Below are 22927 nucleotides of genomic sequence, written 5' to 3' on the forward strand. Positions count from 1 at the left end.
TTTAATCCAGCTCAGCCAGGGCAGGCAGCCCGCCCTAGGGATTGGCTCCACCCACGAGCAAGCCCTCGGGCAACTTGTGGGCCTGCATATGCGGGGTGTGTGGGACCTCTGCAGCAGCGTGAGTGGTCAGCCTCTGTGAGTGGTCTGCCTCTGCGGGGCAAGCCATTTGCAAGGGGTAGGCCTGGGTTGGTGGAGTGTGTGAGGCCTCTGCAGCAGGGCGAGTGGGTCTGCTTCAGTGGGTCAGGGTGTGTGCACGGGCACAACTGTGTTGACGGGGTGTGTGGGCCTGTAGGTGGTGGGGCTTGTCAGCTGCAGCAGACTTGTGTTTCTCAAACAGCCACCTAGGGGATCGGCCCCACCTTCCAACACCTGAAACGATTGTGTGCTGCCTCCCCTGGGGCCAGCCCCACCCAGCACCACTCCTGAGACAGCTGATAACAGCCTTGTAGGCCCGAGGCCTACAGCAATTGTGAGCCCCTGAGTCTAGCAACCAGCAGGAATGTGCTATTAGACCTTGCAGCCAACTGTGCTGGGGCTCCCCATGCCTGATAAAGTGACTGAAGGAACCACAGCAGTCTCATGCAGCTGAGCATTACAACCAGCTGCCAGGGGGACAGCCCAGCCTCTCTAGGCACCTGCAGCAAGAGCACCCCTGCGGGGCTGGCCCGGTTGCATAGCGGTTAAGTGCACACGCTCCCCTTCGGTGGCCTGGGGTTCACAGGTTCAGATCCTGGGCGCGCACCAATGCACTGCCTGTCAAGCCATGCTGTGGCAGCGTCCCATATAAAGTGGAGGAAGATGGGCACAGATGTTAGGCCAGGGCCAGTCTTCCTCAGCAAAAAGAGGAGAATTGGCATCAATTGTTAGCTCAGGGCTGACATAAAAGAAAAAGAGCAACCCTGCCACAACAAAAGGACACACGTAGCCCACACAGGGGACAGTCCTGGAACATCTGGAACTGGTGATGAGAGGGAAGCACATTCCTGGGCCTCATAAGACATCTCTTACGCAAGGCCATCTCTCCAAGATTGGGAGACGTAGCTGACCTATCTAATACATAGATACAAGCACAGAGAAAGAGGCAAAATGAGGAGGCAAAGGAATACATTCCAAGTAAGGGAAAAGGACAAATCCTCAGAAAAAGAACTAAATGAAACAGAGATAAACAATCAACCTGGTAAAGAGTACAAACTAAGAGTCATAAGGATGCTCACTGATCTTGGGAGAAAAATGGATGAATTCAGTGAGAACTTCAACAAAGAATTGGAAAATATAAAAAAGAACCAATCAGAAATGAAGACTACATGGGCCGGCCCCGTGGCTTAGCGGTTAAGTGCGCGTGCTCCGCTGCTGGCGGCCCGGGTTCAGATCCCGGGTGTGCACCGACACACCGCTTCTCCGGCCATGCTGAGGCCGTGTCCCACATACAGCAACTAGAAGGATGTGCAGCTATGACATACAACTATCTACTGGGGCTTTGGGGGGAAAAATAATAAATAAAATAAAATCTTTAAAAAAAAAAAGAAAAGAAATGAAGACTACAATAACGGAAATGAAAAATTCACTAGAGGGACTCAATAGTAGAGTAGATGATACAGAAGAATGGATCAGTGAACTGGACGAAAGACTAGAGGAAATCACCCAAGCTGAACAGATAAAGGAAAAAAGAACGAGGACAGTCTAAGGGACCTCTGGGACAACATCAAGTGCACTAACATCAATATTATAGGTGCCCCAGAAGGAGAAGAGAGAGACCCCTAAAATCCTAAAAGCTGCAAGAGAAAAGCAACAAGTTACATACAAAGGAAACCCCATGAGGCTACCAGCTGACTTCTCAGCAGAAACCTTACAGGCTAGAAGGGAGTGGCACAATATATTTGAAGTGCTGAAAGGAAAAAACCTACAGCCAAGAATACTCTACCTGGTAAGGTTATCATTCAGAATGGAAGGAGAGATACAAGCAAAAACTAAAGGAGTTTATCACCCAGAAACCAGCCTTACAAGAAATGCTAAAGGGACTTATTTAAGTGGAAAAGAAAAGACCACAAATAGGAATATGAAAATTATGAAAAAAGAAAACAAACAAACCCAGAAACAATAAAGTCACTGGTAAAGGCAAATATACAGTAAAGGTAGCAGATCAACCACCTATAAAGCTAATATGAAGGTCAAAAGACAAAAGTACTAAAATTATCTATTTCCATGATAAGAGGGTAATGGATACACATGCACTAAAAGAGGTTAAATATGATATCAAAAACATAAAATGTGGGAGGAGGGGAGTAAAAGAGTAGAGCTTTTAGAAAGAGGTCAAACTTAAGAGATCATCAACTTAACATAGTTTGCTATATATGTAGATTATTATATATGAACTTCATGGTAATCACAAACCAGAAACCTAAAATAAATACAAAAAAAAATTAAGAGAAAGGAACCCAAATATAATACTAAAGAAAGCCATCAAACTGCAAGGGAACAGAGCAAGAGAAGAAGAAAGGAACAGAGAAGAACTACTAAAACACCGAGAAAAAAGTAACAAAATGGCAAGAACTACATATTTATCAATAGCTACTTTAAATGTCAATGGACTAAATGCTCCAAGCAAAAGACATAGCGTGGCTGATTGGATAAAAAACAAGACCCATATATGCTGCAGAAAAGAGACACACTTCAGACCTAAAGACACTCACAAACTGAAAGTGAAGGGATGGAAAAAGATACTCCAGGCAAACATCAATGAAAAGAAAGCTGGGGTAGCAATACTTATATGAGACAAAATAGACTTTAAAACAAAAACTGTAAAAGAGACAAAGAAGGGCACTACATAATGATAAAGGGAATAATCCAACAAGAGGATATAACACTTGTAAATATCTATGCACCCAATATAGGAGCACTTAAACATATTAAACAATTATTAACAGACATAAAAAGAGAAAAAGACAGTAACACAATAATAGCAGGGGATTTTAACACTCCACTTACACCAATGGATATATCATCCAAACAGAAGATCAATAAGGAACTATTGACCTTAAATGACACATTAGACCAGATGGATTTAGTAGCTATATACAGAACATTCCATCCAAAAACCACAGAATACACATTCTTTTCAAATGCACGTGGAACATTCTCCAGGATAGATCACATATTAGGCCACAAAACAAGTCTCAATAAATTTAAGAAGATTGAAATAATTCCAAGCATCTTTTCTGACCACAGTGGTATGAAACTAGAAATCAACTACAGGAAGAATACTGGAAAAGCCACAAATATGTGGAGATTAAACAAAATGCTACTGAACAATGATTGGGTCAATGAAGAAATAAAAAAATACCTGGAGACAAATGAAAATGAAAATACAACATGCCAAAATTTATGGGATATAGCAAAAGCAGTTCTATAGGGAAGTATATAGCAATACAAGCCAACCTCAATAAACAAGAAAAATCTCAAATAAACAATCTAACAGTGGGCCTAAAGGAATTGGAAAAAGAAGAACAAACAAAGCCCAAAATTAGTAGAAAGAAGGAAATAATAAAAATCAGAGCAGAAATAAATGAAATAGAGACTAAAAAAACAGTAGAAAAAATCAATGAAAGTAAGAGCTTGTTCTTTGGAAAGATAAACAAAATTGACAAACCTTTAGCTAGACTCACCAAGAAAAAAAGAGAGACAGCTCAAATAAATAAAATCAGAAATGAAAGAGGAGAGATTACAACAGACACCTCAGAAATACAAAAGATTATAAGAGACTACTATGAAAAGCTATAGGCCAACAAATTGAATAATCTAGAAGAAATGAATAAATTCTTAGACTCATACAATCTTCCAAAACTGAATCAAGAAGAAACAGAACAGAGATTTTGAATAGACTAATCACCAGTAAGGAGATTGAAACAGTAATCAAAAACCTCCCAAAAAATAAAAGTCCAGGACCAGATAGCTTCCCTGGTGAATTCTACCAAACATTCAAAGAAGACTTAATACCTATCCCTCTCAAATTCTTCCAAAAAATTGAAGAGGAGGGGAAGCTTCCTCACTCATTCTATGAGGCCAACATTACCCTGATACCCAGACCAGAAAAAGACAACACAAAAAAAGAAAATTACAGGCCAATATCGCTGATGAACATCGATGCAAAAATGCTCAACAAAATACTAACAAATCAAATACAACAGTACATTAAAAAGATCATCTACCATGATCAAGTGGGATTTATTCCAGGAATGCAGGGATGGTTCAACATCTGCAAATCAACCAACATGATATACCCCATTAACAAAATGAAGAATAAAAATCACATGATCATCTCAATAGATGCAGAGAAAGCATTTGACAAGATACAGCATTCATTTATGATAAAAACTCTGAATAAATGGATATAGAAGGAAAGTACCTCAACATAATAAAGGTCATATATGAAAAACCCACAGCCAATATCATATTCAATGGAGAAAAACTGAAAGCTATCCCTCTAAGAACAAGAACCGGAGAAGGATGCCCACTTTTGCCACTCTTATTTAACACAGGATTGGAAGTCCTAGCCAGAGCAATCAGGCAAGAAAAAGAAATAAAAGGGATCCAAATTGGAAGGGAAGAAGTGAAACTGTCACTATTTGCAGATGACATGATTTTATATATAGAAAGCCCTAAATAATCCACCAAACTTTTGGAAATAATAAACAAACACAGTAAAGTTGCAGAATACAAAACCAATGTACAAAAATAAGTTGCGTTTCTACACACTAACAACGAGGTAGCAGAAAGAGAAATTAAGAATACAATCTCATTTATAATTTCAACAAAAAGAATAAAATACCTAGGAATAAATTTAACCAAAGAGGTAAAAGACCTGTACACTGGAGACTATAAAACATTGCTGAAAGAAATTGAAGACGACACAAAAAAATGGCAAGATATTCCGTGCTCTTGGATTGGAAGAATTAACATAGTTAAAATGTCTATACTTCCTAAAGCAATCTAAAGATTCAATGCAATCCCTATCAAAGTTCCAATGACATTTTTCACAGAAATAGAACAAAGAATCCTAAAATTTATATGGAACAACAGAAGACCCTGAATAGCCAAAGTAATCCTGAGAAAAAAGAACAAAGCTGGAGGCATCACACTCCCTGATTTCAAAATATACTACAAGCTACAGTAATCAAAACAGCATGGTACTGGCACAAAAACAGACACACAGATCAATGGAACAGAATCGAGAGCCCAGAAATAAACCCACACATCTATGGACAGCTAATTTTCGACAATGGAGCCAAGAACATACAATGGAGAAAGGAAAGTCTCTTCAATACATGGTGTTGGGAAAACAGGACAGCCACATGCAAAAGAATGAAAGTAGACCATTATTTTACACCGTACACAGAAATTAACTCAAAATGGATTAAAGACTTGAATGTAACACCTGAAACCATGAAACTTCTAGAAGAAAACGTAGGTAGTACTCTCTTCGACATGGTTCTTTGCAGCATATTTTCAAGTACCATGTCTGACCAGGCAAGGGAAACAAAAGAAAAAATAAATAAATGGGACTACATCAAACTAAAAAGCTTCTGCACAGCAAAGGAAACCATCAACAAAACAAAAAGACAATCTAACAATTGGGAGAAGATATTTGCAAACCATGTATCTGATAATATCCACAATATATAAAGAACTCATACATCTCAACAACAAAAATACTAACAAGCCAATTAAAAAATGGGGAAAAGATCTGAACAGACATTTTTCCAAAGAAGATACATAGATGGCCAACAGGCACATGAAAAGATGTTCAACATCACCAATTATTAGGGAAATACAAATCAAAACTACAATGAGATATCACCTCACACCCATCAGAATGACTATAATTAACAAGACAAGAAGCAACAAGTGTTGGAGAGGATGTGGAGAGAAGGGAACTCTCATACACTGCTGGTGGGAGTGTAAACTGCTGCAGCCACTGTGGAAAACAGTATGGAGATTCCTCAAAAAATTAAGAATAGAACTGCCATACGATCCAGCTGTTCCACTGCTGGGTATTTATCCAAAGAACATGAAAACACGAAGGCATAAAGATATATGCATCCCTGTGTTCATTGCAGCATTATTCACAATAGCCAAGACTTGGAAGCAACCTAGGTGCCCATCAAGGGATGAATGGATAAAGAAGTGTGGTATATATACACAATGGAATACTACTCAGCCATAAAAAGATGAAATCTTGCCATTTGCGACAACCTGGATGCAACTTGAGGATATTATGCTAAGCAAAATAAGTCAGAGGGAGAAAGTCAAATACCGTATGTCTCACTAGTAAATAGAAGATAAAAATAATAACAAACAAACACATAGAGATTGGACTGGTGGCTACCAGAGGGGAAGTGGGGAGGAGGGTGAAAGAGACAGTTAGGCACATGTGTGTGGTGACGGATGGTAATTAGTCTTTGGGTGGTGAACATGATGTAATCTACACAGAAATCGAAATATAATGATGTATACCTGAAATTTACATAATGCCATAAACCAATGTCACCTCAATAAAAACAAAAGGGCAGAGCTTAAAAGCACAGCAACCCCAGGAAAACCAAGGGGCTGTGAAGGGACAGGAGAGTCAGAGGGCATCCCACAGCCCCTCCTGTGTTACTGCCCGGTTAGCACCTGTCCAAGGGCTCTTGTTTGTCGACTTAGAAAAGACTCACCTCAACTTAAAGGCCAGGGCAAGCCAGCTCAGAACAGGACCTGGCAGCTGCCACGAGGGGGGGCTCCCGGCTTTGGGAGAGGGCAAGTCCAGGGCGAGGCACCGAGGGCGGCCAGGAGAGCCAGTGCCGGCCAGGAGGTCTCAAAGGCGGATCTCCTGAGCCGGGGGGCTGCTGAAGGCTGGTGATGGGGGATAGGGAACACGCTAGGATTGTGCTGAGGAAAATGCGCTTGTGCAGCCAGACGAGAGGGAGACTGAGGCAGGGAGACCAGCAGGAAGTCTGGGGCAGCAACAGAGGTGAGGACGACCGTGGGCTGAATCAGAACCCTGGGAAGTGTGGGGTGCCAGGCTGTGGAGGGCTTTGGGGCTGGAGGGCTGGGGTAGATCTCTGTGTCATGGTGGGGCCCCGGCTGAGGGGCTCGTGGACAGTGCACACACAGGCACAGATGCACACCCCAGCCACACACACAGGACACGTGCAGATACAGAGCCAGGCACACAGCTGATGTTCATACGTAATCAGATGCACACACAGCCACAGACATCCAGACCAACACAGATGCACAAGGACACACCGGGACACACCGACACTGAGACACACGTGTGCACACACACACACACACTTTCTGGCCAAAACAGACTTGTCGGTAGAGATGCACATGAAGGCCTCCATGACTGCGCATGCAGTCCTGCCCACAGACCCCAACACGTGGCACTGGGACCCACCCCCAAGGAAGGCAGCTCTGGGCGCTCCCATTTGAGGCAGGCTTGCCTCAAACCCCAGCACCAGGGCCCGCCTGGGAAAGACACAAACCATGGCCATTGCCTGACACACCCACTGGCCCTGCCCAGGGTCAGGGAGGAGCCAGGGCCAGGCCTCCCGTGCCTGCCCACGCACTCGTTGCCACCGGCAGCAGACACCCAGCCACCTACGCAGACAGATAGGATTGCGAGGGATCTTGCAAAATCATCCCCGTCCCTCAGGGTTCAGCTAAAGTTCCCTCAGGGAACTTCCCCAGGCTCCTGCGGGCACTGTTAACATCCTTTTTGAATTCTGGTTCTGCCACGCCCAGCTGTGTGACCTTGGGCAAGTCACTTCATCTCTCTGTGCTTCATTTCCCCTGTGTAAAGGGGGATAATGAGAGTGTGTGTTGAACACATGAATTAATGGAGCACACCATTCCCCCTCCTCCTCACATACAGATGTGAGAAGCAGCTTCCCTGTGCTTAGAGTCAGCTAGCTGCAGACAGGGCTCCCCATCATGCCTCCTACTTGGTCCCTTCCCACCAGGTGAGATCCTGGGGGCAGGTGGAACATCGAGAGGGTGTGGGTTTATTCTCCCCTCTACATAGGACCAAGAAGCCAGCTTTGGAGCAAGTTGGCAAGCATGGGACCACAGGGCCCTACCTGGCAGGGGTGGGGATGAGGACTTTAAACCCCGAATTTCTGCTCAAATGTCTTCAAGGAGGACTTAAGAGGTCACTTCCCCTGTATGGTGTCAGGGGAGAGGGAGAATCTCCCTCTGCCCTTTTCCTTAAGGTTCTTATGGCTGGCCAAATAATCAATAAGACAGGTTAGCAGGAGAAAATAATATCAAGTTTAATAACATGTATACATGGGAGAAACTCAGAAATGAGCAACTCGGCCCTCTCTCTAAGCTGCTTGCTTAAGTATTGCAGCTAAAGGCAAGGAACGTGTTGGGGGTGGGTAGTGGTCTGGGACTTCAGAGGGCAGGAAGACAATTCTTTTCAGGGTCATCTATAGATAATGTGGTCAGGGAGTGACAGAGTTTTTGATAAAAGGGGCTTGGTGCCTTTCCTATTGTAACCTCTATCCTACATTATCTTTACAGCCATCATGATAGAAGATCTGTTCCAGGAAGGAGCCACCATGCCAAATTCTTTAGGTAGTTAGTAGGGGAGGTCAAACGTCCCTCAGGGAAAACAATCAAGGTAAAGAGATATATTTCAGGGTGGCCAAATCTTGATCTCCCACAATGGACATGAAGATCAGAAAGGATGGAAATGAGCCACTGACTCTCCTCGCCTGAGGTTTCCTTGTCTCCCGTCTCCACCCACCCAGGTCCATATCCTCCCAGGAGATGCCAGACTCTGGCTGGCGGTCAGAGGGCTGAGAGCACCTTCCCACTCTCTGGCAGACTGTGGGCAGGGCCGTCCTCAGGCACAAGTTGCCATCTTTATGAGGATGGACACCCAGGCTCTGTGGTCTGGGGCCCAACTCTCACACTCAGGGGTGGCTGTGCTGATGTGGACAGGTGGACAGGGGCTCCTAGGGCTGGGAGGACAAGGACGTGGGCTGTGTGCCAGCGAGTGCCCCCAACATCGGTTATGAATGACCCAAGCTGAACCCAACCGCAGGTCCAGGCTGACCAGACTGATTTCCTTTGCTCTAGAACTCCCAGGGGCCTGGTTGGGACGAGGAGGTGGTTCTGTGAGCCCCCACCTCAGCCTGGGACAGCTCAAGGCCCATCTGTCTGACAACACCCAGAGCATCAGCCGCCTGTGAGGTCCAGGGTCACATCCCCCTCTGAGCCAAGTGTCCCCCAAACACCTCCCAAGCCCTTGCCCGACTCCAGGTGGGTCTCGGTCTCCCTGGCATTCCCTGAGCAGATCTCCCATCTGTAACCTGCTGAAGGCTGAGAGCTGGCCCAGTGACCCCCAAGGACCCTAATACCCTGGGAGCTAAAACCCCTCCACATAGACTCACATACACGTGGCAAAGAGACACGTGTGGGCATGATGACCATCAGGCCTAGATCCAAGTGAGATCAGCCCACCAGGGTGTGCTTGGGGCCCCCCAACCCAGGCCAGTCCTGTGGGCAGCCCCAAGAACTAACTGATGGTGGGTTAGGACCTGGTTTGAGGGACCAGGTGAGGCCTGATGCACTTGGAAAGCCAGGATGACTGAAACACCCAAATCAGGCAGTGACTCACAAGCAGACAGACAGATGGACAGACCCCCAGAGCTGGACGTGGGGCCAGGAGCTCTCTAGCTGCAGGTCAGGAAGCCCCAAGAATTCTGCATCCAAAGCCCCCACCTCAGCCCAGGGCATCTCCTGAGCCAGGGTCCATGGTGGGCCCTCCAGGGAGATGAGCCGTAACTCCCCCTAACCCCAAAGAAACTACAAAGGATCACCCCCTTCCCAGGGCCAAGAGGTATAGGGTCCTGAAAGAGCCGCCTCCTAGGTCTCAATGCACATGGGGAAACTGAGGCTGAGGGGAAGGGGCTGGCCCCAGGATCCCCGACAGCTCACTCACCGGGCTGGGCTGTGCTCTCTGCTCCCCTGATCTGCAGCCTCCGGGTTCCCAGGGGCAGGGTGGGCACACTGCCAGAGGCGTGGCCCCAGTCTGGCTTTTCTGGGGAGCCACTGCGACCTCCGAGTATGCTGAAGTCACACCCTCCTTCCCTTCCTGAGTGTGGGCGGGTCTTGGCTGAGGGCACCTGATAACCTCCCTGGCGCATATGTGGGGCCCCATCGGAATCCCAGCCTCATGGAGTAGGGAGGTGGCCCCCTGTGACAGGAAACCCGGGCCAGAGATGCTAAGCTTCTGGCCCAGGCATGCAGCCATCGGGTGCAGAGCAGGCTCCAGGTAGTCTCTAGGCTCCTGTCCTATCTCCTGGCCAGGGTATACCCAGGTCCCCACTCTGGCTGGCCCCTTCCTAACACTGCTCCATGAGAGCCCTGGTGGCAAGAACTGACTGATCTCTTGGCCAACAGTGACTCCTGTGAGGGACAGCCAGAACTCAGACACTGTCCAAAAGAAAGCAGGCAGCCACCTGGAAGAAAGGTGCTTTGGGGTCCTCCTTGAGGGGGTTTTGCAAAAGGCCAGCCCTACCCAAGGTGGCAAGGAAGGCTGGGAGACCCTGGGCAGGAAGGTCTGGGAGTTTCTGCCCATGTTCAGAAGCTTCTAGGCTATTCCAGAAGCAGCAAGGAATGAAGAAAGAGCCTGGACTTCAGAGCCAGGCAGCCCTGGATATGACCTTGGCTAAGTCACTTCATCTCTCAAAGCTCCGGTTCCTCATCTGGAAAATGGCGATGGTTCACCCACCACTCTCTCCGTGAAAACTGAGTGAGGTGAGGCGAGCCCAGCCCTGAGGCAGCTACACAGGGAGAGACCAGGACCTCAGGCTGAGGGGCCACGAGGAGCGGCAGAGCAGCTGTGGCTGAGGCTCAGACAACCCCCAAGGACCACAGCCCAGGCTGGTCACTACAAGCCCTTTATTAATAAGTCAATAAAAATAGAAGAGAAAGAGATGTAAAAATACTTTTCTTGGAGGCCCCAAGAGGGGAGGCACTGTCAAAACTCCCCTGGCCAGGGAAGGCAACCCAGCCAGAGGCAGAATGGCAATCAGGGCCCTGTCCAGAGAGCAGCTGGCCCAGGGCACTGAGAGGGAGGATGGCTCAGGCCTCAGGCAGGGAATGTGCAAACGCCCCAAGGCCGCTCAGGGAGTAATGGGTTGAGGGTTTCCTGGTGGAAGCCCCGAGCACCATGTTCCCCTGTGTGGGCAGACACGTGCATCCACGTGAGCTGGTGCCGGCACGCAGCTTACATACAGAGAGCAGAAGGAGAGGTCCCCCGGCAGGAACAGGGGTTGGGGGTTGGGCTCATCTCAGAGCTTGAGGAAATAGCTTAGAGAAGTCTCTGGAAGCCTGGGGGCAAGGGGAGAGCACGGAGGCTGCTGTTCTCCTCAGGCCTCAGGAGCCCAGTCCCTCCTGCCGTCGCTGGAGGACCTCGATGACGCTGCTGATACCGTCCTCAGGCACCTGCGGGCAGGTAGGGGGAGGGAGGGATCAGGGCCACCCTGACTTCCTGGCCCAGCGGGGATTACCTCCTGTCCCCTCCACCCTTCTGGGCCTCAGTGTCTCTCCAGGAGCCCCCACCTCAGTCCACAGCACTCACCAGGGCGTGGTCAAAGTTGAAGGTGCTGATGTAGTAGGCAGAGATGTCAGCCGCAGCTAAGGGACCCGCGATCTGGGCCACAATCCCACATTCGTCTGAGGGTTGAGGAAGGGTCCATGTGGATCAGCCTGGTTGTCCCGCAGGCCCTCCCCAAGCCCCCAACACACAAGGAGCGGCCCTCACCAAAGCCCAGGGGCTGTCCACCGATGCGCACCATCCTCCACAGCTCTCCAGAGGAGCTGGTCAGCAGGAGGTCACTGGGGAACCTGGGGAGGCAAGTGGGCAGTAGGCAGGGCACCCACCCATCCCCTCCCTGCCCCACTGTGAGACCTTGGGGCAGGTCAGCCTGGTGACCTCCGAGTCTGATGCTCCACCTCCTCCCTCCCTGGGGCTGGCTTAGGGTCCATGGCCCACTCGAAGTCAGGGGTCACATACTTTTTCTGCGTCTCGGCATCCATGACAATGGAGATGTAGCCCTCGATGAGGGAGAAGGCAAAGAACGTGATGGAGCTGGGTCCAGGACTGCCAGAGGCAGCCTCTTTGGGGGCACTGGGGAGGAACAGGAGGCTCAGGCGCTCTGCTGGGCACCCAGCCCACTCCATTTCCTCCCAGTCAGCCTCCAGACCCACAGGCAGGAGCTGGCACGGGTGGCCCTGGGCAGGCCCTCCCATCTCTGGGTCATTTTTCTTCCTGCCTGAAGGTCCTGATCTCCTGATGGTGCCGGGTGGGGATGGAGGAGAACGATGAACCCTGTCTGCGCCAAAGGCGCAGGACTCCAGGGCCAGAGGGCCTGACCAGGGCACGGCTCTGCCTACACTATAGGAGAGGGCTCCAGCTGTGATGTCAGGACCTTCCTTGAACACCAGTGAAGGGCACATGGGCATCACAGGCTGCCGGGAACCCCGAGACACAGAACAGGGCACAGAGTTGCAGAATCGAGAGACTGGTGAAAGGCAGTAGGACAGAGCAGAGGGAACAATGGTGTGAGGACAAACGGATGAAGTGTAAACACAGCCCACCTGTGTGAGTAGAAGAGGACGTCGATGAGGGTGGTGGCGATGGCTGGCAGCGTCTCAGGGTCCAGCGTGAGGACACAGAAGCGGTTCTGTGGACTCTGGATGGGATGCACTGTGGGGCTGGGCCCTGCTAGGGAGGGACCAGGCATTGGCAGGTGAAAAGGCAACTGTGGGCTGGGGCGTCCCCTGGTGGGGCCTGGGATGAATGCAGGGTCATGCTCTACGGGAACTGGCTACAGCTTTCCCCCACCCCATCTCCCCACCTTGTGAGGTGATCATTGTCAGCTGGGCTCCCCATACCCACAGACCCACGCGCACAAGAGAAGGGCCTCAGTGGGAAGAGGAGACCCCACCCAGGTTTGGGTGTCAGAGGGCGGCCCTCACCATGCTGGGCACGGGGAAAGCCGTTGCTGGAATCAGCCCTGGCAACAGGCACAGGCTCCCCGCCCACCTCTCGGTAAATGTCGAACTCCTGGGCCAGTGTGTGGATCACCTTGGACAGGTCCTGCTCCCGCACCTGGACCGCAAGGAGATGGCACATCACATGGGTCCCCAGGCACCCATGCCCACCTGCCCTGCACCGGCGCCTGCGGGAAACTCACCAGGATGAAGTCCGTTTGGTAAGTGGACAGCATCAGCACGGACACGTGGTGCTCGGCCAATGGCGCAATGACTGAGCGGGCGATCTTGGTGACCCCAGCAGCCTGCACGGCTGCGCCGCTGTGGGATGACACATTCAGCACCAGCCATGTGGCCTCAGCCACTTGCAGGAACTCGGACGGGGGCAGCTCTGTGGGCAGGGGGCACACGCCCGGTCAGGGCCTGCAGGGTTGGCCCCTGCCCCTGTTTCCCTGTCTGTGCCTTGGAGGGCTCTACCAAGGTAAGGTCAGGTCTGGAGACTGGGGCTGTCTCCCTTCTCCAAGTCCTGCTCCTGAGACCTGCATGTATGCAAGGACTGAGAAATGCTTCAAGTGCTGGCCTGCCAGGAATTGAAACTTCCCAGTTAAGATTGAAGCTCCAGATTCAGACAGACCTGGGTTCAAATCCCAGCTTCGCCATTTACTTGCTGTTGACCTGGAGCAAATGATTCAACTTCTCTGAGTCTCAGTTTCCTCATCTGTAAAATGGGATGACAGCAGCTATCTACCTCACGACAGCGTTTCCTGGCTTAACAAGTTTTACACCATGTGACACCACTAGGGGGCGCCAGCAGATCAGGTTGGCTGGGGTATGCCCTTCCCCCTTAGCACACTCAGCCTTTCCTGCGGTACACATAGGGAAACCAAGACCTGAAGCTGTGCAGTGGGAGGTGGGCCAAGCCCCAGTTGGCTGGCCTGAGATTCCAGGCCTGTGAGGACAGGTCAGGCTGGCAGTAGTATGAGACAGATGTCAGTTCCAGGGACCTGGGAGGGACCAGGCTGGCGTCCAGTACAGAATAGAAGCCAAGGCCAGGGTGGCTGCTAATCGCCCAGGCACAGCCAGGAGGCCCCCCAGGACCTTGCCCTGGGCTCACTGCCTGCTCCTGCATTCTTTCCCCAACCCTCAGACTCCTGGACTTCCCAGACCAGTCCGGGAGGGGGGCACCAGCACTAGGGAGAGAAGTCCAGGGAGAAACAATGGCCAGTGGGGTATAAGAGCCACAGGAACCCGATTCTTGGCCAGAAACGTTAACAGAGGTTTTGCTGCTGGCCTGAGGCTGCTAAGCGACCTTCACATACAGCCCCGTTTATAAAGCCCTCATGGGACCCTATTAGATCAGAACTATAACTATATCATTTTACATAAGAGGAAACAAATAGCTCAGAGAGGGGAAGTTACTTGTCAAAGGGCACACAGCCAGTGAGTGGTGGAGTCGAATCCGAACCCAGATTCATCCGCCTTAAAGGCCCCAGCTCTTGGGATATTGGATCCCAGAATCTAGTGAGAATCCCGAAAAGACGGGAGTGCGACATCCCCTACGCCCCCTGCCCAGCCCAGCCCCACCTTTGAAGCCCTCCTCGTCCACCATGAGCGTGTAATCCTCGGGGGTCTCCGTCAGGCTGAAGAACTTGCACCTGGTTGGGAGTAGGGGGCATCTTCAGCCTGGGTTGGGCGAAGGGGGCGGGTAGACTTCGCTCCATCTGCCTGGAAAGACCCCCGCGGGGCGCCTCCCTGCCCCCTCAAGCCTCAATTTTCTCCCCAGGGCAGTGGGGTGTGGGCTCCACCTCCGGAATCTCGAATTGTTTTCCGACTCCCTACCTCCGCAGGAGCGCCCCCGCCCTTCCATTCCGGGAGGGAGGAGAGGCTCACCTGCGGCAACAGCGCCGGGGGCGTCGGACCTTGGGCCCCATAGACCCGCCCCGCTGACCAGATGGGAGGCATCTGGAAGAAGCTGACCCGATGGAAGTCGCCAGAAAGGAATGCCCCCATTTAGCACCACTCGGAGTTAAGCACTGACCAACCCAGGCTGTTTGCGCCTTAACTGGCCCTGGGAGGGGTCCTCACGGGGCCGGATAGGCGGCGGTCCCAGGGAGGGCAGGCCCAGGCGGGATGGCGGCCGTGGTGGGGGGGCTCCCCGCCGGCTCCCGCTCGCCCCGCGGCGATCCTAATCTCCCGACCCCGTTCCGGAGCGACAGTCCGCGGAGCCCACCCCCATCTGTGCCCCCGAACCCGGGCGCGCACCGGCTGCGGTGGGGCAGGAAGAGCAGCTTGATGAGCGGGTGGGTGTAGAGCCAGAGACCTGGGCGGGCGAGGCTCAGCACCCGCACCCGGTGCTCTAAGATGTGCAGCTCCATCGCGGCCCGCGCGGACCCGAACCCGCCGCCAACCAGACCCTGGCCGCGCCGGGGGCGGGGCGGGGGGGGCGGTGCCGGAGGCTTAAAGGAGCCGCCGCGCGGCCGCGTCCACGACTCCCGCTACGGCGCGTCCCACTCCCTGACTGCTACGCCTATCCGAGGAGGCCACGCCTTCTTCTGATGCCTGAGCCTGACCCCACTCTTTCCAGCCCGCAGAATCCCGCCCCTGCTGGCTCCGCCCCTTTAGCCTTGGCTCGGGGATCACCCGCTGACACCACCCCCGTCGAGTCCTCCAGGCCCCGCCCATGCCACGCCCCCTCCCAGGGCTCCGCCCTTTCCGCAGGATGCCTGCCTCGCCGGGGTCTGGAGCAAGCGGGAAGCGTGGGGTTCTGTCCTCTGGCCTCCATAGGGTCTTATGAGTGAGGTCATTGAAGCTTGGAAAGACCGCGAGGCCAACTGGGGCTCCGCTGGGACCCAGAATGCTGCCCCCAAACCCCTGGAGCATAGGGTAGGGGTCGGCTGTGCAGCCTGGGTGACCCTGAGATTCCCAGCAGTGTCCTGGCGCCTTTCTCTCTCCTTCCTTTCATGGCTCAGCATGGGGCAGGGCCACCAGAGCTGGCTGGAGTGGTGGAGACAAAAGTGGTGGTGAAGTGATGGGCAGCAAGGGCTGTCCAGGACTGGTATTGATATATACCCCTCCTTGCTTTGTGAGCCCTGCAAGTGGGCTGACAATGTGAAACCTGCCTGGCCTTGGTGGCCCCCACACCTGTTCCTCTCACCCAATTTTCAGAGTAGAAGTCTCCCCACCAGGGTCACAGAGACAAGGAGGACCCCAGCCACCTCTGTCTGAGGGGGTAGAGAGCTGAAGGTGGCCAGGCCTAAGGCTTGAGGCCCCCCTCAAGACTAAGTGCTTGGCCCAGGAATGCCCAAGCCTCAGACTTTGGGGGATGGACCCATGCATCTGGGGCTGACTGGGTACTCAAAATCTCAGACCTGAGACTTGAGCCCTGCTGAGGCCTCCTAGAGCCTGCAGCCATTAGCAGATCCCATTTCGCCTGAGCACATCTAAACTTGCTTCATGCCCAAGGAGGCCCTGCTCTGGGGGGTCCTTGTCTGGCCCAAGCATTCTCAGGCCTCAGATCTGAGGCTTTGAACCAAGCAGGTTAAAGCTTGACAGGGATCCAGCAGGCCTGAGCAGGCCTCCTGCTTGCTCGTGAGCCTTCACTGTAGGCGGATGGAAGCGGGGTGGCGCCTTCACTTTCTGGACTCTCTGGCTTGGTGGGTTCCTGTGGAGCACTATGCAGCCACCACATAGGGGAGTGGAGTGTCCTTACAGGCTGAGCCCCTCATCTCATTGATGGCAGGTGCAGATGGGGTAGAAAACCATAGGAGTGAGCAGCGGGAAGCAGGAAGTGGGTGGCCTGCCCTGATCGGCTCATGTGACCCTTGACTCCCCAGGCCTCAGTATCCCCAACAGTATCAGGACAAGATGTTCCAGGCAGAGGCCCTGTGATGCCTGAAAGCTCCCAGGGAGGCTCTACTCCTCCCTCTCCCGCCCCCTCCCCCCAAGGCCCAGCCCAGCTTGGTGGCCTGCCAGGAACAGCCTCTATTGTTTGACTGGAAAAGCTGCTTCCTCAGCAGAAGGGGGGCCTCTCCCAGGGACACCCTGTCCTCACCCTCACCAGTCATCAGGTTGTGACCATAGCGCCTGCCTGGGCCCTCAATGGCAGAGTCAGGTCACCTGGCACCCTTGTCAGGAGAGGTAGCTGAAGAGGCTCTGGGTGCAAATCTGGATCAGCTTCATTTTTCCCACTCAGCTCCTCTGTTTCCTCATCTGGAAAATCTGGATAAATAATAGAGCCTACCTGATCAGGTATGTGACACAACCAGCCCAGCCTGGCACATGCTAAGTGCCTAGTAAACAGCAGACAGCCTTTTGTCAAAGACCCAGACTTCTCCCCTCACCCCACCCCTGGCGCCGGCACCTGACCCAGATGAACACTCAGAATCTTACTGGAGTCAGAAATGGCATCCAGGCTACGCCTTGGAGGAGGAAGACCCTGAAACGACCTCCTTAAGGAGCCCCTCCCCCTCAGTGATGAGCAGGGATCAAGGCCTGGGGAGCAGGCTCGGCTCCAGCACTAGGCTCCAGCCCTTGTGACCCTCATAAACGGCAGACGGTGGACAAGGGGCAGAGGGGCTAGGGTGAGGGAAAATGGGGGCCAGGAATAGGATCTGGCCCTGGATTTGGCATCCCCTCTGGCAAGGTACTTCTCAGAGAGGCTCTGGTGCTGGGCTGGGGCCAGGATGAGGGGCTCTGTAGGGTGTGGAGAAGAGATGCTGGGCACCAGGGGTGGCACCCCTTCCTGGTCCCTACCTGCACAACAGCTCTTACACAAGACTGTTTATTTCTGTACAAAACCATGTTTCTATTTTACACAAAAAATACCCCACCCTCCACCCCACTCTCCCCTCATATCAGCGCCCTGGCCCTGGAGAGCATCCCCCCAGGAGGAGGGAGCCGAGGCCCCGCCCATCGGCCCTCACTTCTGCCTGCCCCAGCTAGGCTGGCCCAAGCTCCACTCTGGAGAAAATAAATAAGGAGGCTCAGGTAGAACCTGTGCTGGGCCAGCCAGACTCTCTGCCACCCGGGGGCCCAGCAGCCAGGCCCTCAGAGGGTGGGCAGGCCCCAGAGTGTCAGTCTGTGAACTGTGTAGGTGTGTAGAGACCACGCTCTGGAGGCCCAAGCTGCCGGGGTTACAAGTAGGTGTCTTCACTCTCTTGGGAAGTCAGGCTCTCCTGGGAGCAGTGGTGGGCTGAGTCCTGGAGGCCAGGGTCCTGGTAGACTGGGTCCTTCAGGGCCACATCCTGTGGGGGACATGCATCTCCCGCTGCAGACGCCGTCTTGGCTTGACTTGGGGTCGGGGGCTTGTCCAGGTGACCACTCGCCTTTGCCTGCTTCCGCTGCTCCTTCTGTTCCTTCTGGGTCTGCTTGGATGGCTTGTTGCCTTTGGAGCCAGGGAGGGGGGCGTCTGGGGGCAGGCGGATGGACGGTGAAGGTTGCAGGGTAGGCCGGGGGCCTGGCTCCGCCTCCAGGATGGCCTTGGCACCATGCAGCCTGGGCAGGGAGCAGCACTGCAGCTCACCCCGGGTCTCCTGCCAGCGCCGCAGCTGGATGAGGTGCTCACGCTCAATCTGGCGCTCTGTCACTGGCAACTCTACCACCTGTGGGGGCAGTGATAGGCGGGTGGGCACCAGGAAAAACCTTCCCCTTCTGCCTCCCAGCCTGGGCCCCTGTTCTCTCTCAGTGTCCCCCAGCCCTGGTCACTAAAGGCTGACCCTAGGAAGGATGGGGGTCTGGTCCCTGCAGTGGTCACAAGTCCTAGAGCTGACTGCCAGGTGAGCCAGGCACTTGAGACCCAGTCCCTCAGAGGAGAAAGCTGCCCACAACTCATGAGTCCACTTGCCTAACTAGGTGTCACATCATTACAGCCCGAGAGACAAAAATCCACCAAAGACAGAAAAAAGGGAAAATAAAGCCAAGGCCATGGATGCGGCACCAGGGAGGAAGAGGGGGTGATGGGTTGCAGCTCCTCTCATTCCCAAGTGGTTCAGAACAGACAAGGCCCTGCAAACCTAGGCCTCTCTGTGGCCCCTCTTCTTGTTTAGATAGAAGGATGAGGTCTACTCACACCATCCTGGGCTACTGATCACTGGGCCTGGCATGGTGACCCACCCTCGAGGGCAGAGGGTTACCAGGCCCCCTTCAAAGGGCCCCCACATCTCTCCCTCCCTCCCAGTGGTGAGGGGAAGGTGTGGGCCGCACCTCCTGGACCAGGAAGGCCTCCTGCATGATCTTGGGGCTGAGGCTCCGCAGCCGCTCAATAGTCTCGTACTGGCCCTGGCAGGCTTTGAGCTTCTCGGGGGAGCCCAGCGCATGCTTCAGCAGGACCAACCCCACCCGGAAGATGATCTTGACTCCTGCGTGGGGGGGGGCAGGTGGTGAGTGCAAGGGGGCCTTTAGGGAGTTTCTCTGGAAATAGAGGCCCCCTGTGGGCTGGGCTGGGGGTAGGGGTGCTCCCCCAAGCCCAGCCCAGTACCTTCGCAGAAGAACATGTCCCAGACACGTAGCACAGAGCTCCAGGGCAAGGTGCGGGCGAAGGCACACATGAACCACTCTGTCATGTAGAGCAGTGGATCGATCTTCTGCCGGCTGAGGTGCTTGTGGGCCACAGGCGACACCTTCTGCAGCAGTGAGAAGAGGATCTCCCCGTCCAGCTGGATTGCCTCCTGGGGGGACAGCGAGGCCATGGAGCTATGACCAGGGTGGGGACTATGCCCTGGCCCCCAGCACCAGGCAGCCTTCGTTCATTCCTCAGGCAGCTACTGCCTGCAGGGTACCAGCCTCATGCTGGGTGCTGGGATACAGTGATGAGCAAACCAGCCACAGCTTGTCCCCCTTGTGAAGCGTGAAGTAAAAAGGGGCAGACAGAGATGAATCACAGGAGCAAAGAGACTAGGGAGAGGGGGCCTAAGTGGCAAGAACATGGCAGGAACAGGAACGCTGGGTGAACGTGTGCTGGAGGTCCCACGTGTCAGGGTCAAGGAAAGCTCCCTGAGGGCTGAAAGCTAAGGGAAAGGAGGAGTTATCAGGGGAAGGACGGGCAGGAAAGGGGCAGAGGTTTAAGCCTATGCCAAGGCCAAGGCAGGGAGGAACTTGGTGCACTGGAGGAACTGTGATCCTGCTGAGCTGCTGGACAGCTGGAGGCAGAGATGGAGGCAAGTGTGGAACTGATGACTCTGGAACCTGGGAGACCTGACTCTGGCAGGCCTGGGAATGTCAGCCAGAAAGCAACAAAAGGCTGGGAAGGTTTTAAGTGGAGTCAGGAGTGGCTGTGGAGAGAAAGGCCTGGAGAGGCCACAAAGGGTGTCCAGCCTGGGGCAGGTCCCAGGCCAGGTCCCAAGTCTGGCAAGCACTCACCAGTTTCTCACTGTAGTAGCCGGGCAGGTACTTCTCACAGATCTGCACCAGGCACCAGAAGGCTTGCTGTGAGAAAGAGAGATGTGAGGCCTTCCTGCTAGGTGTTCCCTGCCCGGCCCCTCGCCCACCCAGGGCCTGGTGGTACCTCAGCAGGCATGTGCATGAGCAGGACAGCAGCAATGGGCGCCTGGGCCTGGCAGTAGCCCTCTTCAGGTCGGTACAGTGTGTAGGCCTTCAGCACTCGGAATAGGTCCTGCTGGCTGTGGAGAGGCCAAGTGTGGCAGGGATGACAGGTGTGACTCTGCCACACTCTGCCTTTACCTGTGTCCCACTAGACCAGACCTTGTCTCAGAATTTGCACTCCCCTGGAAAGGGGACGTGACCTGATTGGGGTCACCAAGAGGTCAGTCTCCCACTGCAGCACACAGGCTCTCACACCACCAGAGGATAGAGGCAGGGAAGTGCTCCCCCATTTGACAGGTGAGAGCAGAGGCTCAAAGAGAAAGCAGAGGGCAAGACCAGGGCAAGATGCCAGATACAAGGTAAGGCCATATTGGAGGCTGGAAGTGTGGGCCTCTCACCTGGGAGCTATGGCCCCTTGGCCAGGACAGCTTTGTTCCAGGTGTCTGTCTTGGTCCCCTGGCCCACCACATCTCTTCCTTCCTACATACCCTCTGCCCACCCAACTCTCTCTAACCCTTTTTCTCCCTACCAAAACTTGTTTTCGGAAGAGGGCCAGGCAGGCAAGCTCTAACACTCTGGGGAGTAAATGATGAAAGTTGCCCCAGAGGTAAGAGGAAATGCTAAGAGGACGCATCAGATTCAAACCAAACCAAACAGTGGAGTTTGGGGCCCCCAGATTCTGGGCCCCCTAGATACCTCAAATTCATTTTACCTCCTCTGCCCCGAGGGACAGGGACTAGAGCCATCTCCAGCCTACCATGCCCAGCCTGCTCACCCGTGGCCTCCCCGGGACACAAACATCTCATGGAAAGGGAACTGTCGGTGCAGGTCACGCTCAATCACGTCCAGCCACTTGGGGTCCCCGGAGGACAGGTCCAGCTCCTGGAAGCAAGGTCATGGGTGTATTTTAGGAGATAAGGATGTCTACGAGGTACAACTGTCTCAAGTACTGGAGGAGCCCTCCACCAGGGGCATTGCCTACCCAATCCCATCATGGACTGGGCCTTCCTGAGGTCAGGAAGCCTGGGCAGAGGCAAAGAGGCAAGTGGGGAAGGGCCCTGGAAACCCTAAGGGGTGATCCTGGCTCCAGGAGGACCCACGTGGGCAAGAGTGTCCATCATAGCTGTGGATGAAAATAACCTCTAATCACTCAGGACTCACTTAAACACCTTGTGTCACATCCTTAAGATGGAAGGCTACTACCAAAGCCTAGCTACCACCTGTTAGCACTGCTCTGCGCCACCTGTGGGCCTCGCTGACTCTTCTCCTCAACCCCAAAAGACAGGTCCTGTCATTATACTGTTCACAGATGAGGGTCAAAGAAAAGTCACTTGCCCTAGGCCTCAGTGGCTAGAAAAATGGTGGAGCTGGGCCTGGAAGCCAGGTTGCCTCAGAGCCACCAATCCCAACTCCTCTGCTACCTGTCTCCCTGTGCAAGTGGTGTCACCTACTCAGGTAGGTAGGGGTGTGTGTGTGTGTGTTTGTGAGATGTGCACAGACCACTGTCTGGAAGGACATGACATCTGTCAAACCCTTAACCTCAGAGCCATCTCTGGGTGCTGGGGTTTCAACAAAGTTGTCTCTTTTCTTTGAACTTCCGTGAACATTTTATAGCATGAGTATCATTTATAGAAACAAAGTACTACACAAAGAAAAATCCTTTCTTGGTCATTTGAAATGTTCTATATCTTTATTTCCATGTTGGAGACATGGATATGTACTATTTGTCAAAATTCACTGAATTGCACAGTTAAGGTTTGCACATTTTACTCTATGTATGTATAGCTCAACTTCAAAAACAAGAAAGAAGAAATCAATAAAAAGGAAACTCAGAGAGCTGAACAGGGGAGCAGACTAAGTACACATTGCCTGCAAGGTTGGGGTAGGGTCAGGGGAGGCCCCCGAGAGGAAGGCCAGATCCTCAGCAAACACGTCAAGTGGGTGCAGACCCAGGCCCGGGCCCTAACTAGCAGATGACTTCATACAAGCCCCGTTCCCTCTTGTGACTCCTCAGTGGGGATGTCCCAGCATTGAACTGAAGAACTTGGGGTGCCAGGTAACTTGACACGAGCGAGTTAGTACTGAGAGAAAAAGCTGACAGAGTGGTGAAGGCTGGAGGGTGGAGGAAGGGACTGGGGGCTCCCACAGAAGGTCTTTGGGTAGGCATACAGCTGAAAAGGTGGAGAGCCCCACCTCTAGAGCCCCACACACCCTCAAGATGGAGGCCTATGTGAGTCCTATGCACCCCCCAAGTCAGGCCCAGAGCTGGGTACTGTCTGAGTACAATGCAGGTTTGTTTTGTCAGAAAGGGGAGAAGGGTCCCACAAGTTCTCCTAAGGGT

The 22927-nt window shown here is 53.0% G+C and overlaps 2 protein-coding genes across 3 annotated transcripts in view; both read right to left on the reverse strand.

Annotated features, from left to right (window-relative positions):
- Window positions 1–10933: 10933 nt before the first annotated feature.
- Window positions 10934–15485, reverse strand: CASTOR1 (cytosolic arginine sensor for mTORC1 subunit 1). Of its 2 annotated transcripts, none has more exons than XM_058531764.1 (9): window positions 15310–15485; window positions 14632–14702; window positions 13251–13438; window positions 13033–13165; window positions 12652–12778; window positions 12068–12181; window positions 11816–11898; window positions 11633–11727; window positions 10934–11496 (listed from the first exon to the last, which is right to left on the reverse strand). In XM_058531764.1, exons 1-9 carry the CDS (start codon window positions 15420–15422, stop codon window positions 11428–11430), a joined length of 993 nt encoding a protein of 330 aa, XP_058387747.1. In that variant the 5' UTR covers window positions 15423–15485; the 3' UTR covers window positions 10934–11427. The 2 variants fall into 2 exon arrangements, with proteins under 2 accessions (XP_058387747.1, XP_058387748.1); XM_058531765.1 differs by having other exon boundaries at window positions 12652–12775; window positions 15310–15484.
- A 2360-nt stretch (window positions 15486–17845) lies between these two features.
- Window positions 17846–22927, reverse strand: part of TBC1D10A (TBC1 domain family member 10A) — a 31128-nt gene continuing 26046 nt past the window's right edge. The window contains exons 4-9 of the mRNA XM_058531767.1: window positions 21362–21468; window positions 20549–20663; window positions 20404–20469; window positions 19523–19712; window positions 19249–19403; window positions 17846–18647 (exon numbers count right to left, since the gene is read on the reverse strand). Of these exons, the coding sequence (XP_058387750.1) occupies window positions 18180–18647; window positions 19249–19403; window positions 19523–19712; window positions 20404–20469; window positions 20549–20663; window positions 21362–21468 (1101 nt within the window). The 3' untranslated portion in view covers window positions 17846–18179. The remainder of the gene's footprint in view (window positions 18648–19248; window positions 19404–19522; window positions 19713–20403; window positions 20470–20548; window positions 20664–21361; window positions 21469–22927) is intronic.

The sequence above is a fragment of the Diceros bicornis genome, chromosome 35, assembly GCF_020826845.1.
Source record: "Diceros bicornis minor isolate mBicDic1 chromosome 35, mDicBic1.mat.cur, whole genome shotgun sequence".
NCBI classification, from domain to species: domain Eukaryota; kingdom Metazoa; phylum Chordata; class Mammalia; order Perissodactyla; family Rhinocerotidae; genus Diceros; species Diceros bicornis.

Bases quoted from the DNA above. Each gene is read 5' to 3' on its own strand.
- CASTOR1 (XM_058531764.1), bottom strand. From the start codon at position 15,422: ATGGAGCTGCACATCTTAGAGCACCGGGTGCGGGTGCTGAGCCTCGCC. The intron at 12,182-12,651 runs GTGGGCTGTGTT...GTTCCTCCCCAG, and splicing joins GTCCTCTTCTACTCACACAG to TGCCCCCAAAGAGGCTGCCT. The intron at 11,497-11,632 runs GTGAGTGCTGTG...ACCTGCCCGCAG, and splicing joins TCAACTTTGACCACGCCCTG to GTGCCTGAGGACGGTATCAG.